Genomic DNA, 13,812 nt, shown 5'->3' on the forward strand with positions numbered 1-13,812 from the left:
TACTTTACTCTGTTTAAGAGCTCCAGCCACACACAAATATACGCAAATGTAAATTCAGCATTACTCACTTCAATCCTGCCTGCCAGTGTATAATTGAAAACTGTGGGATGCTTGAGAATGAGTAATCGGCCCAGGCACCTATAATGGATCTTTTCAGGTTTCTTTTCTTTTCACCACAATTACCAGTCAAAGAAAAGTGTTTCAGCTGCGTTCACTGTATTTTTTGGGATTGTCCCAATCCTTCTGTGGCCTGGCAGTGGGCCAAGGAACAGTGATTTGGGAGTCTCATCTTTGGACAACAGTGAGTTGTCGGGAGGAGAAGGAGGAAAAACAGAATGATGTACTTTACTGTGGCGGTATAACAAGGTAACCATATGACTCACCACACACTCATTTGGATTTTTCTTGTCCTACCACAACCTTGAGGCTCATTTGAAGCAACGCTGGTAGATATATCAAGCAAGACAGAAATGTAACAAACCAGACATACTCAAGAGTCTTTCAGGGCCAAGCACAATAAGTGAAAAAACATTTTCTTCAGTGGTGCAAAGAGAAGTTTCACTAAGTGCTAAAAGTTTGATTAGTCATTATTATAAGAAACATTTTTAGATTACATTTGCATTTCAACCATTTGGGTGTCACTCTCATCAGAGCATTCCAATGAGAAGAGCAGCAGAATAGGTTCCTGCAATTAGGCAAACATGCTTTATTGATTGCTATGGCATCATATGGTAGTTTATCCTGTTTGTATTTATTATTATCATTATCATTATTATCATTATTATTATTATTATTATTATTATTATTATTATTATTATTATAAGTCGTAGAAGTAGTATTTATCGTAGTAATCCAGTAAAATCAAACCATTTCTGGCTGCCGCAGATTTAGCCAGTGCTCTGTCTTATTGTAACTTTCTATATTCAACACTACATAAAAAAGCACAAAATGATCTGCCATAGATCCAAAAGACACCAGCTACAAGCTATATTTCTGGCCTATGAGCTTATAAATGACTGACAAGGATGTCAGTAGAAAAAGCTCTTCTCGCAGTTTCTAAAGTCTAGATTTGTTACTATGAGTCTATTTGCTGTCATGGCACCTCAACTATAGGATGAACTACCATTCACAATCTGCATTGTAACTTATTCATTTTCTTTCAAACATTATTGTAACTATGTTATCATTTTGTAGTTACAATAATATAGTAGTTAATATATAGAGGTTACAACTCAACTGACACTTTTATAGCACATAGTAACTGAAGTCAAATAACAGAAGGCATTCTTTATGAACAGCATCACTGAACATGAACACGTTGTATAATGAATAGACTATTGTAGATTGTTCCATATATGAATGTAACCAGCAATTTACCAATTATATTCTTACAGCCACACACACACACACACACACACAGACACACACAAACCCCTTCCAAAACATTCCCAGGAATTACCCGTGCCCCATGTGGCTGTGGAAAACAGTGGAGCGGTAAACTGAGCAGGTTTGGGAGGTAGCTAAATCTCCCAGTACTTTCCTCACGCTTGTGAACTTCTTCTCAGGGATTAGGGAGTAAACACACAGGGTCTGAGAGAAATGTCTCCCTCTACCTCTAGCCTATAACCACATGAACTGACTCTGGCAGAGGGGATAGGGCTGGGTCCAAGTGTGTCATGGATCAGTTCTGTCAAGCCCAGAAGAAATATTTAACCCTTTATAATAAAAATGGTTTAATACAGATGCTCTGGATGCTATTTCTGAACCAGGTCATTGATGACAGATTCAAAAGAACTCAAATAAAGCAAACTATGTCAGTGGATGACTCCTTCCCACGCATGTTAGACATGTTCTGTGTGACCAAGAAGGGAGAGACCAAACAAAGGAGTGCCATGATAGCACCTCAGAGCTAATCTCACAATTACTACTTTACTGCTGCTGTCAGACAAAACACAACAAAAGCTTAGAGCTGTCACGCATATAGCCCTTTAAGTGTGCGTGTGTGTGTGTGTGTGTGTCTCTTTGGTAATAGACATGTGAGGTCTGTCTAATCTTGTTCTTTGTTGTCTATTTCTGTTGCAACTTAACTATAAAACACTGACACAATATGATTGACATTACAAAATACAAAACATATGATATTGCATGGCTCAATGAGAGGAGCATGATACAGTCATTATCAGGGTTTTGTATTACAACAAGGCTGAAGTGCAGGACTGTGGACTTTTTATACTGTATTTATGGGGAGTGCCAACAAAATGTCTTATTTTTATGTAAGATATTGTAAAAGTAGCATCTTTGTCTCACATTATTTGCGTTTTTCCCTCTTGTGCAACTATGGTCTTCTGCGTAGACTATATTTGAAACAGTATATCTGTGCATTATTGTATAAGTAGACCTCTGTTGTCCTGTAAAAAACAACTTAGTGCTGGAAATTTCAAAACTTAATTTAAGTTTTCAGTGCTTGTAAATTTGATGCCCTTTATAATGTCAAAATGCTTTGATATTGAGCCTAGAATATGGCAGCTATTCAGTTATTCTAAAAATGTTAAAATGTTAAAAATAACCTTTCACTTGACAACAATACCCTACTGTGCCAGATTTGTCACTGCACAGTGCACTAATGCAGCGGAAAACTTGTTGCTCCTCCAAAACACTAAGTACCTACTGTATTGTGCCGTCCTCTAGTGAAGCTGGATATATTCCACTGACACAGGAGCTGAAGCTAACTGTGTCAGAGAAAGGCTGGGGATGTCACAGGCAATGCCTGGCATTAGCTGTATAATGGCCAGGATTTGCTGATAAAACAGGGGCCTCACAGTGGCAGTCTTTAGTGACTTAAGTGGGCCGTTCTTCCATAGCCGCTGGGGCTGTACAGTATATCCATTGCTCTATCTGTCTAACTCATTATGTCTCTTTGAGCTTTCCCCTCTAGCTTATTTCTCCAAGATGTTAATAGAATAGGGTTTTTTTTGACTGATTGATGTGATTGCATATTTACAATATGCAGACTTTTAGACCAACAGGTGTACAAAAGGTGTGTGTGACAGCACAGTATGAGGTCATTTTACATGTTCACAGAATATAAACTCTGTAATAGGCTTGAGCTAGTAAAGAAAAAAAAAATGCTAGTTAGCTAACGTTTTTACAGCAGAAACGTGGATGTCATTGATTCAAATGCCCCAGTAAGCCATGGCGTGACAGTGAGCCAGCATGCACAATATCAGGACCCTTAAACTAAAGCAGTTAAATGGAATTCAGCCATCTTTAACTTTATACTTGACACTCGTACCTGTGAAAAAGCAGGTCAGTTGCTATGAGCTGATCATAGGTTAAAGTGTGAGGAAGGATTACATGAAATTAGAGTAAATGAACAACATGTACTGTAGGTACCCCAGAAACCGTACTTGCTGTAGGTGTGGTATCTTAACATTGTGACTTGATTCTCAGAAACTCTGGGCCAAAAGAACATGAGAAATCCAGTCTAAAGATTACACTCCAGCAAATTAACCTCCCCTGATGCCTGCTATGAATTATCACCACATTACAGCCAGAATGTGAAAGTGAAAAAAAAAGAAAGAAATAGATGTCCTGAATGATTAGTGGACATCCGGTACTGGAGAACATAATAATTATTTTTTGTGCAGAGGCAACTCTTTTTCTATATGTAGCTACTGAGTGATATACAATAATACAGAGATAAGACATATAAAACCACTTCTAAGCTAAAGATACCAAACAGTATGATTTCTAGTTCCTGGTGGGTTTATTGTATTTATTTGCTATTACAAGAATTACCAGTTGCATCAGAGAGACAGTGTGTAAATAGGTACTGATGCATTATATTTTGTGTAGTTTTTAATAATAAAAACACTCTTTGTTAAAACAGGGTGTTTCCCATCTATTTTTATGTTCTCGTCATATTTAATGTGCCGTCATATGTCTGTCACACAGAAATAAAGCTTAATAAATAAGAGGAAATCTCTTGATCCCAATCTAAATATTGTGAAAAGGCAAGGCAGCACTTTTTGACATTTTTTTCCAGACATGCCTTTATTTGTGTGATGGCATTTACCTCATCTGGCATTTCTCTTGTTTGTCAATTATCTTCATGAAGACTCGGGTCTGACAGAGTTGTTGCAGTGAAGTGATGACAGCAAGAGGTACAAAATAAAATAAAATAAAAAATAGCATAGGTATAAAAATGTAAATATAATTTCCCCATTTCCAATGTTAGCTGTCTCTGTCACTATTCAGCTCCATGTCACCGTAAGCCAAAGTTTCCTATCCATTAGATATCTGCAGAAACCAACAGATGTATGTGAAACATGACAAGATGGACAGTTGAGACTTTCAAAAATGTGTAAAATGCTGTGCTTGTAATTCAGATAGCATGTCCTCCCTGTATCAGTTGCACACTGCTGTGACATCTCCAGAGGTTGTAGAGTTCAAACACAAAGAGAAAAAAAAGGTAGGAGACTTAAGGTCGTCATCGAGAAAGCCTTATATATCTGCGAGCATGTCCAACATTTATTGATGAGGGTGCCCAGTCACACAACCACCTGTCAAAACTCGTCTTCCTCTTTCTTTTGATCATTATTCTGCTTTCTATTTCTCAAAAACTCTCTTTACTTTGAGATTCTTGGGGGGGGGGTCTAAGCTGTATAACCTGTGATTGATAGCACACACACAGAGGAGACCAACATAAGAGGAAGAGCAACAATTTATTTTCCATTTTAAATAAAGATGGAAAAGCGGTGGAAACTGCCAAGGGTGTTCATCTGATCTGAATGGAACTTCAATAAAACAAATTCCTTCGACAGCTATTTTAGTTCTTCGCCGAGAGGCATTCCCCAAACAACCTTTTGTCTTCTGTCCTGACAGCCCACAACTGCCATTTTAGCCTTTCTCTTTGGCTCCCTTTAAATCAATATATAATATTACCAAGGGCGAAATTTGGTAAGCCTGACCACATGAAGCAGATATTTCTCCATGGTTGATGACAGATCCGGCCATTTGGTTCCTGTGTCTTTTACCCCATCCTCTATACAAGGGTATTTAATTCCATCTCCACATTGATATCAGGACCAGAATCACTGTCACTGCCAAGTATGACATGCAGAGAGAATTTGTCTTGATGTTACTGCAGATGCTGTGTATATCTATGAATTACACTCGGTATCGTTTTACACAAGTGCACTGAACATTCTGTGGTGTTTCTCCCTTTTGATCAAGTCTGTGATAAACAAGAAAAAAACAACATAAGAATTTAATCCGAATGAAAATACAGAATCTTTTGCAGATAGAAAATGTCTTTATAAAGTTACAAGGTATTCAAGGACACAAACAGGAGAAGCTTTTACATGACATAAGACTGCCATCTAGTGGCCAATGAGGCAATTTGCTACAAAGTCAAGCAAGTGAAACATTTGAATTTGATATCTTTTAAGAATTAGAGCATTTTGAGAAAATACACTGCAGATCTGTATGCAAAATATCATTATAATGACACTGAATGTCAATCCATCCTCTTATAAGACAGACACTTCAGGTTAAGCCTCCTCTTGCCACAGACTAATCTTTGTACGGATGCTAAGAAAAAAAACACAAGGACATTTGTTAGGATAACTGAACAAAGTTCCCACAAGACCTAATATATAATATAAAAAACTGCAACAATTAGACAATAAATCAATTAGCTGATGAACAGAAATGTAATCATCTACTGTTTTGATAGCCGATTAATCACTTTTAGTCAGTTTAAAAGAAATAAAAAAGCCGGCATTATTTGCTTCTTCACGGTGAATATTTGCTGGTGTCTAAAAAGTGAGTATCTTTTGGTTTTGGACTTTTGGGTGAGTAAAACAAGACATTTGAGTTGGCTAAAAGTGATTAATCAATGTGACAATCTGCAAATTAATCAATGAAAATAATAGTTGCAGCCATAGTAAACAGAAATTAAATAAATGATACATAGTACATTTATAAAGCACATACATTCTTGAAAAATGTGCAATTCTTGATATTTTCCTAAGAATGAATCAAATTCAAAGACTTTCCACTAATCCCACTATAAATGTCACTTCTATATCAGATATTCCATCACGTGTGGGAATACTGCAGAAATATAAAAAGGAGTGAGGGCATTTTGCAAAGATGGCCACTGCAGCAGTTTGACAAACCACTGCTAGTTCAGTGTATTTAGGAAAATACTGTAGGTTGGTACTGGAGTTCTACGGGATTATTATCACTATTATCATTGTGTGAGGAAACTGTTTGATCAAACAGGCCGTTTTGATGTGGTTTGTCCTGATTATTGTGCAGTAGACTAGTAAGGAAGTTATAGCTTACAAACTAGCAGCCACAAATAAATCTGATCTTACCTGGTCCCACTTTTCAAAGTTTCAAAGGCTTTATTGATTTGATCCAGCGGGAGGTGGTCGGTGATAAACTCATCCAGCTTCAGCTTGCCGTCCATGTAGTTGTCCACCAGTGTAGGGATATCCTGCACACTCTTCCATCCTTTAAGAAGAGGATAACAAACCAAAGTGGACATCAATGAGCCTCAAAGAAAGGCACTTCCTACATGTTTATCGTGTAGTCTCAATCGTTTTGCCCAGAGTGAATGAAAGGAGCGGTCACCCTTTGGATTTATTCTTAGATATTATAAATGTGTGCAGTGCATATAAGATGTTAGTTTGTGATGTGTTTTTGTGCGGGTGGATCAACTGTCGCTGCATAACTTTCTGCAGAATTTCCTGTTTGACATTTGACATTCCAGATAACAGGTGCAGACTTGTTACTTATGTGAGCGTGTACATACTGTACTGTTACACACATACTTACACTTTATAAAAAAAGGTCGCTGTAACATGTCAGGTTGTATTGCATTCTGGTCAAGTTTGTTTGAAGTTACTATGAGCAACCTGCCTCTTCTCAGTGAATTCTTTCCTTGCATGCCTGTTGAACCACAAGTCTTTTCTATTTGATTGTGGATTGTGGACTTTGATCAGATCTCCAGCTGGAACCATCAACGGTTTGGTGCGTCGACAACAATTTTGATGACCAATTTCCTGTTTATGTCATTAATAATTAATTTGCTTTTCTCTGGTTTATACAATTGTAAACTCAATACTTTTTGGTTTGGGACTGTTCACCAGACTAAACACATCACCATAGACCTTGAAGTTATGATGATAGGCATTTTACTACCTTATAACTATCAATATTCTAATCAATAATAAACACAAATCATTTCTTGAAGCCATAATCATCAATCAAAACATTTTTTCTAACATCAAATTGGGCTCAGGAATGCAACAGCTGATTTTACACCGTTTTTATATTTTAGGGGGGATCCTCACTGAATTTTACCTTTCACTTATCACTCAACTTCTCCATCATGCCAATTACCATAAATTGTTACCGAAGCATTATGGATGGTAATTTTTTGTACTTGTTTGTCTTGTATGAACTAATAGCTCTGGTAATTTGGTTTAAGTTCACCTCCAAAATAAGTCCCCATCAAGGTGCGCCCCATCAGGATCTTTTCGACTTCAACCTGCATTACTTCTGTCTCCGTCCACCCAGCAATGACACAGATGCCCCAGCCATCTGTTGTAGACTCTAACGCAGCGCTCTAGGACAACACAAAGCATCACTTGTCTTAATTAATACTCCTTTTCGAATATATTTCCAAACACACTTGATGAAACTAGGATTTTACAAAACATTCTAATTGCACAATTTTAACTTGTGTAATTGTAACTTGTGTCAAATTTTGTTTTTGCAGAACTTCTGATCAAAGCAAATTTTCATAGACATGAAGTTTTGAACAAGACTGAGACACCCACCATGACAGCTGGATCTCCAACACACTCCAGAGCGTAGTCCACCCCCCCGTCTGTCTTCTCCACCAGGACCTCCTGGATGGGCTTGGTATGATCTTTGGGATTGACACATTCAGTGGCTCCAAAAAAAACAGCTTTCTCAAACTTCTCAGGGTTGACGTCAACCCCAATGATCGTTGTCGCCCCAGCAATCTGGCAGCCCATGACGGCGGCCAGTCCGACAGCTCCAAGCCCAAACACGGCACATGAGGAACCCTTTTTAACCTGGATGCAAACAGGATGTCAGTCGTCCAAAAGCTGTTCAAGAGACATCTGACAAGATTACGTGATCAGGTGTACAGCTAACATTTATACGGTACATTTAGACTTTATTCTCTTTAAAATATCCATTATACACACATTTATCATTTTTTATCTTGTATATATTCTTATGTAAGGTTGGATTTTAGGCTTTCAAGCCTTCTTGGCTTTTATTCGGACGGATTTAAAAAGTTAAATAAACTGTAAATAGTAAAAATGTAAATTACCCTTTATACTCACTTCGCAATTCGTTGTCATTATTTTAGTTTTAGTCACAGTTTCACTTTATGTTCGAGAGTTTACCCTTACATTACTATTGATTTGTCCTTTTGCTCAATATTCAGAACAAGTTTGATCATTTTCTACATGTTGTATTTAAGGGAATGCTCTACTAATAATTTTGAAAAAATTGTATTTATATTTTAATATGCAAAAAAACATGACAGTCTTTTTAACCAATTAAAACACTTATATGATGCTCATGTTATCTACTGACATCTAGTGGAGAAAACAAATAACTACAGCCCTGACATATGGTAATGTTTCATTAGGAATCGACTTACGAAATTGGAAAACACAAATTACAAATGAGATGTTTTTCAGATATTTAATGGAACTTGTAATTATAAGCTCATTATTTTTAAAGGGTCTTGTTTGTAAATAAATCTAAATTATTTGTTGCATCTGCATTCCCCTTGTTCTAAGGACAAGGTCCTCATCAGAGTTGATGAGAATTCAAGGTATGATTTGAATGATTTGCCCGGCAGGTCTGCATCCTCTTACCTTGCCTGTTTTAACGGCAGCACCGTAACCAGTGGAGACACCACAGCCTAGTAGAAACACTTTGTCCAGCGGTGCATCACTTCTTATCTTTGCAAGTGAAGTATCAGGAACCACAGTGTACTGGGAAAAAGAACTGATGCCCAGGAACTGGTACACCTGCTGCCCCTTGCAAGATATCCTGCTTGTTCCATCAGCCAATACACCTGCTTGTGTATTTGCCCTAAAAGTCACAAAAACAAAGAAGTGTTAAGGAAGTAAATACATTTAGTTAAGTACTGTACTTTTGTACTTTACTTGAGTTTTTCAATTTTATGCTACTCTCAAATTCTACTCCACGACATTTCTGTGGTAAATATTGTACTTTTTACTCCACTTCATTTGTCAGACAGCTATAGTTGCTGGTCCTTATCAGATTAACATTTTGTCATATTGTAATGTCTATGAGTTGTCAGCCGTTCTCCTCTAAACATCTCACAGGGTTTTATTCACCTCTTTCAACGAGGCTAAAACTCTCCAGTATTTCACAAAAAAGTTTTTAAAAAAAGAATATGTGTGTAGCAGAACTTTATTTTTAAATTGTTTCCTACCCCATTAATTATCTCATGACTTCCCATCCTCTGGTGGAGCCAGGGTCCTTGTTGGTGGACCTCTAAACTAAACTCCCTAACTGTATAAAGTAACTAGCTTCACCTTGACCAGCAACAACAGGAAAATGCTGCTTTGTTGCATCAGTGTTAAAACCCCAATAATATAATATATAATAATGTGTCAGTCACAGCGACCATTTTTCTTTTACTTTTGATAATTTCAGTATTATTTATTCTATACATTCAATTTTCATTTGACTGGAAATACTCAAGTTCTTTTACTTAAGTAAACAAATTCTTCCACTACTGTGTAAAGGTGTGTGTGTGTGTGTGTGTGTGTGTGTGTGTGTGTGTGTGTGTGTGTGTATAAACATGCAATAATCAAATCACCAGTTCCTCCTGCAGTGATTTGTCTCAGGATTGTGACAACGTTCACAATCCTGACACTGTGGCAGAAAAAGGGGGATAACTTTGTCGCCTGTGAAGACAACAACAAAAAAAAAAAACCTTAAAAAAAGAGGAATTAAAACCAAATGTCATGTGGTTGGTTGTGAGCTTGATCCGTGCAGTTTACCCGGTGAGAAATTGGTGACTTCTGGACCAACACTCTCCACTATCCCAGCTGCTTCATGGCCGAGGACCAATGGGAATGGTCTGAACTTCATCCCTTTTCCAGTCTCAAACAGGTATTCATTGTCTGTGTGGCACACCCCTGTGGCGATAATCTGTACAAAAATACATTGGCTGCTGATTCATGTGACAGCTCCAGACAGTGAAGTGGGTTGGTGTGCACTATATCAACAGGAAACAAACTAAGAGGAAGTCATGTGTTGTATCAGTATCACTATCAGCATTTGTGTACTAGTAACATCCACTTGTGTAATAAAGGTCTTGTTCTAAGTTTTGGTTATTTCTTTGTCAACATTATGTAATTAGTTCCTATTAGTTTATTGCTTTTGATAGCTCCAAATGATTCACCTACAACTGAGAACAGCTGTTAACAATGGGATGTTTACTGTGTAGCTCTGCAAGTGCCCATATGTACAACCAAACTATACTAATACTAATAATGAGATCATCATTTTATTGTATTTCAGACAAACTCGGGATGAGCAGCTGACCTTGATGCGGACTTCGTGGATCTTGGGTGGGGCCACCTCTACGTCCTCAATAATCAGAGGCTTCCCAGACTCCCACGCAACAGCTGCCTTGCATCTGATCACCTGAAAGACAAACATTGTGAAAGAGAAAGTGCTCGGTTGTCAGTTACAGGGTGTTTTTAAGCCCATCAAGCCACCTTAAGTGGAAAAGTTGTGTCTGGGTGTGGCCCCTATTATCATATAGCCGTTTTACATGAAAGGCACACAGTTGGGACTGCATTTGGCGTCACTGTTAAAATGCACAAAATAACAACAACCTCAGATTAGACTACTAAACAAACAGGGATTAAACAAACAGTCAATATATCCTAACGTTAGATTAGGTTTTTTTTTTTTCTTACCTGACCTGCTGTTGTCATTGTTGACTGGTTTTTACGTTATTTAAATTCCCTGCATTTGGAGAAAATAATAATTAGCCTAATGATAATTAAATATCAAACAACAACGTACAGCACCAAGTCACACAGACAGATTCTATCTTTGCCTTATGATGCAGTCTGTAAAGTCATACTGACCGTGTCTGTCACCCACAGTCAGTAACGTTACTGATGAGTCAAACAGCCGGCTGTCTGTTTCTTTAAACACCTTGTAAACACGTCTGACTTTACGACAGTTGCCGACACTGGTGAATACCTTTACGGCAGTCTTCGGTCACACGTGTTGTCGTCGCATGGAAGTCCCTCGGAGTAAATAGCAGCAGCTAGTCGACCGAGTTTGTGAGTAATGTGTTTTAACTGTGTGTAGAAAGTGTTAAAAGTGTGTCCATGTTTGTGTTTTGGTGCGAATACGTAAAGTATTGGTTTGTGGCAGAACACGCGGGTGAACTGTGTAGAACTGTTTGAATGACTGAACTGAGTTAGCATGTTAGCTGGAGCTTTTCTGTAAGTCCACGCTGTTAACGTAGTGGGTCGATGCTTCAACACACCAACCACGAATTCACGTGTTTTGTGTTGTCTTCGTTACATTCTGACTAATTCCCTCTCGTGTTTTCGTGTTTCTCGCAGTATACTTGAAGAAAATGTCTTTCAGAGGAGGAGGTGGACGAGGTGGTGGAAGAGGTGGAGGATTTAACCGAGGCGGAGGAGGTGGAGGATTCGGAGGAGGCAGAGGAGGTGGAGGATTTGGAGGAGGCAGAGGAGGTGGAGGATTTGGACGGGGCGGTGGCAGAGGGGGTTTTAATAGGCAACAAGACTACGGTCCTCCAGAATATGTTGTTGGTAAGATCGTTAAAGCACAAACCTGTAATGCTTACATTGGTGCCAGAGAGCTATGGGATATTTCCTTGAGTCTGCAAACTATTGGAACTGGGCCTTTGCCATGATGGCTAGAGCACCTTTCACGTGACTAACTGTAGTTCGTTGTGTTTTTACTCTGCAGCTGTGGGAGAGTTTGTGCATCCATGTGAAGATGACATTGTGTGCAAGTGTACAACAGAGGAAAACAAAGTTCCCTACTTCAATGCCCCAGTGTACTTGGAAAACAAGGAGCAGATCGGGAAGGTGGATGAGATATTCGGCCAGCTCCGGGACTTTGTATCCTTTTTCTTTTGTCTTCACTTTGTCTGTGGACCTCCTGAAACAACCTGTGGTGGGGAAAAAAAAAAGTCAACTGTTGATTGCTTACTTTCCTTAACCAATGCATACAGTATTTTTCAGTTAAACTTTCCGACAATATGAAGGCGTCCTCGTTTAAGAAACTACAGAAGGTATAAAATAAAATATTATATTTGAAAGTAGAGCATTTTCATTCTTAATAGAATTTCAGTACATCTGTATACTGTATAAGTAATTTACAATGTCTCTTTTAGTTTTATATAGATCCAATGAAGCTCCTCCCGCTGCAGAGATTCCTTCCCAGGCCGCCAGGAGAGAAGGGTCCGCCAAGAGGCCGAGGTGGAGGAAGAGGAGGTGGTCGTGGAGGTCCGGCATCCAAACATCCTCATTTTTATTAAACCCGTCTCTTGTTGATGATGAACGTGTAGCTCATGACACTCAACCAGATCTCCGTGTTAGTTGCGGTGAATTTTAAAAATGGAAATGATAAATTCTGCTTTGCTTCTGTTTCAGGCGGTTTCCGAGGTGGCCGGGGTGGAGGCGGCCGTGGTGGATTTGGAGGTGGGCGCGGTGGCGGAGGGTTTGGAGGTGGACGCGGTGGCGGAGGGTTTGGAGGTGGACGCGGTGGAGGCTTCAGAGGAGGAAGAGGAGGCGGTGGCGGACGTGGATTCAGAGGTTGGTCTTTTTTTAGAGCTCTATGCATTTTTAGTCGTCTTTCCTAGTGTGACGCTACTCATTTTTTGTTGTTTACTTGTAGGTGGGAGATGATTCGACAGTGATGGTCTCGTGTGATGGTCCCATTCCAGTTTTCTGCGACACAAGTAAAAAGGCTGCGTTGTATAAGAGTGGCCGGCCTGTTGGACTCATATGGACATGGCCTCTCTTTGTAGAACTTGAATGGATTTTCTCCTTTTTTTTTTTTTGTTTTATTTCTTTACCAGTTTTGTATGCGTGATGGATCTTCATGATTTTTATTTAAAAGGTTCATGTGTATGCTTGTGTGTAACATAGTGAGGACCTTTTCAGACTGTAAGGGAGGATTATTGGGTCCCTTTGTGAACAGACATGTCATTATCCTGTGCTTGATGTTTGTGTTAAAATATTGGGCCATGACAAATGTTTGTACTTCATTAAGATTTGAGATACATCTCCATATATTCATTTACTGATATGGGAAAATGTGTGCAGAATCAGACTTTATATGCTGTTGAAAACATTTTAATACCCATCATTTGTACAATCTTAAGCAGATTATTGTCATTTTTGTTCAAAACCTTAATTAAAAGGTGCTTTGTAACTGTGTCTTCATTTTACATTCTCAGGTGTTATTCATAGAATCCATTCTAAGGTGGCACAAGGGTTTTTATTATCCAGAATCGGGACGGGAAAAAAGATGAGATATACAGCAAGTGAGGGCACAGTAAATGTCCAAATGTAACTAAAGAATATTATAAAGTCTCCCTCCACCCTAAAATGTGTTTAGCTTATTGTTACTTCATTTTGATGTATATATGTTTTTAACAAGGCATTTATGTGTGCATGGTGGCTGTCTGTATCCTGCATCCCTTTGGAGCAGGGC

At 38.6% G+C, this 13,812-nt stretch overlaps 2 protein-coding genes across 4 annotated transcripts; one reads left to right on the plus strand and one right to left on the minus strand.

Moving 5' to 3' along the window:
* Window positions 1–4,705: 4,705 nt before the first annotated feature.
* Window positions 4,706–11,262, minus strand: LOC127374804 (alcohol dehydrogenase class-3). 2 transcript variants are annotated; one of them, XM_051420395.1, is made up of 10 exons: window positions 11,196–11,262; window positions 11,022–11,070; window positions 10,642–10,743; window positions 10,095–10,245; window positions 9,911–9,998; window positions 8,934–9,153; window positions 7,854–8,114; window positions 7,507–7,639; window positions 6,384–6,522; window positions 4,706–5,236 (listed from the first exon to the last, which is right to left on the minus strand). In XM_051420395.1, exons 2-10 carry the CDS (start codon window positions 11,037–11,039, stop codon window positions 5,170–5,172), a joined length of 1,179 nt encoding a protein of 392 aa, XP_051276355.1. In that variant the 5' UTR covers window positions 11,040–11,070; window positions 11,196–11,262; the 3' UTR covers window positions 4,706–5,169. The 2 variants fall into 2 exon arrangements, with proteins under 2 accessions (XP_051276355.1, XP_051276357.1); XM_051420397.1 differs by lacking the exons at window positions 4,706–5,236; window positions 11,196–11,262 and adding an exon at window positions 5,295–5,592 and having other exon boundaries at window positions 11,022–11,186.
* gar1 (GAR1 homolog, ribonucleoprotein) lies at window positions 11,252–13,530 on the plus strand. 2 transcript variants are annotated; one of them, XM_051420399.1, is made up of 8 exons: window positions 11,252–11,396; window positions 11,685–11,897; window positions 12,058–12,212; window positions 12,326–12,385; window positions 12,488–12,599; window positions 12,747–12,802; window positions 12,833–12,908; window positions 12,991–13,530. In XM_051420399.1, exons 2-8 carry the CDS (start codon window positions 11,699–11,701, stop codon window positions 12,999–13,001), a joined length of 669 nt encoding a protein of 222 aa, XP_051276359.1. In that variant the 5' UTR covers window positions 11,252–11,396; window positions 11,685–11,698; the 3' UTR covers window positions 13,002–13,530. The 2 variants fall into 2 exon arrangements, with proteins under 2 accessions (XP_051276359.1, XP_051276358.1); XM_051420398.1 differs by having other exon boundaries at window positions 12,747–12,908.
* Window positions 13,531–13,812: the final 282 nt, after the last annotated feature.

The sequence above is a fragment of the Dicentrarchus labrax genome, unplaced genomic scaffold (assembly GCF_905237075.1).
Source record: "Dicentrarchus labrax unplaced genomic scaffold, dlabrax2021, whole genome shotgun sequence".
Classification (NCBI taxonomy): domain Eukaryota; kingdom Metazoa; phylum Chordata; class Actinopteri; family Moronidae; genus Dicentrarchus; species Dicentrarchus labrax.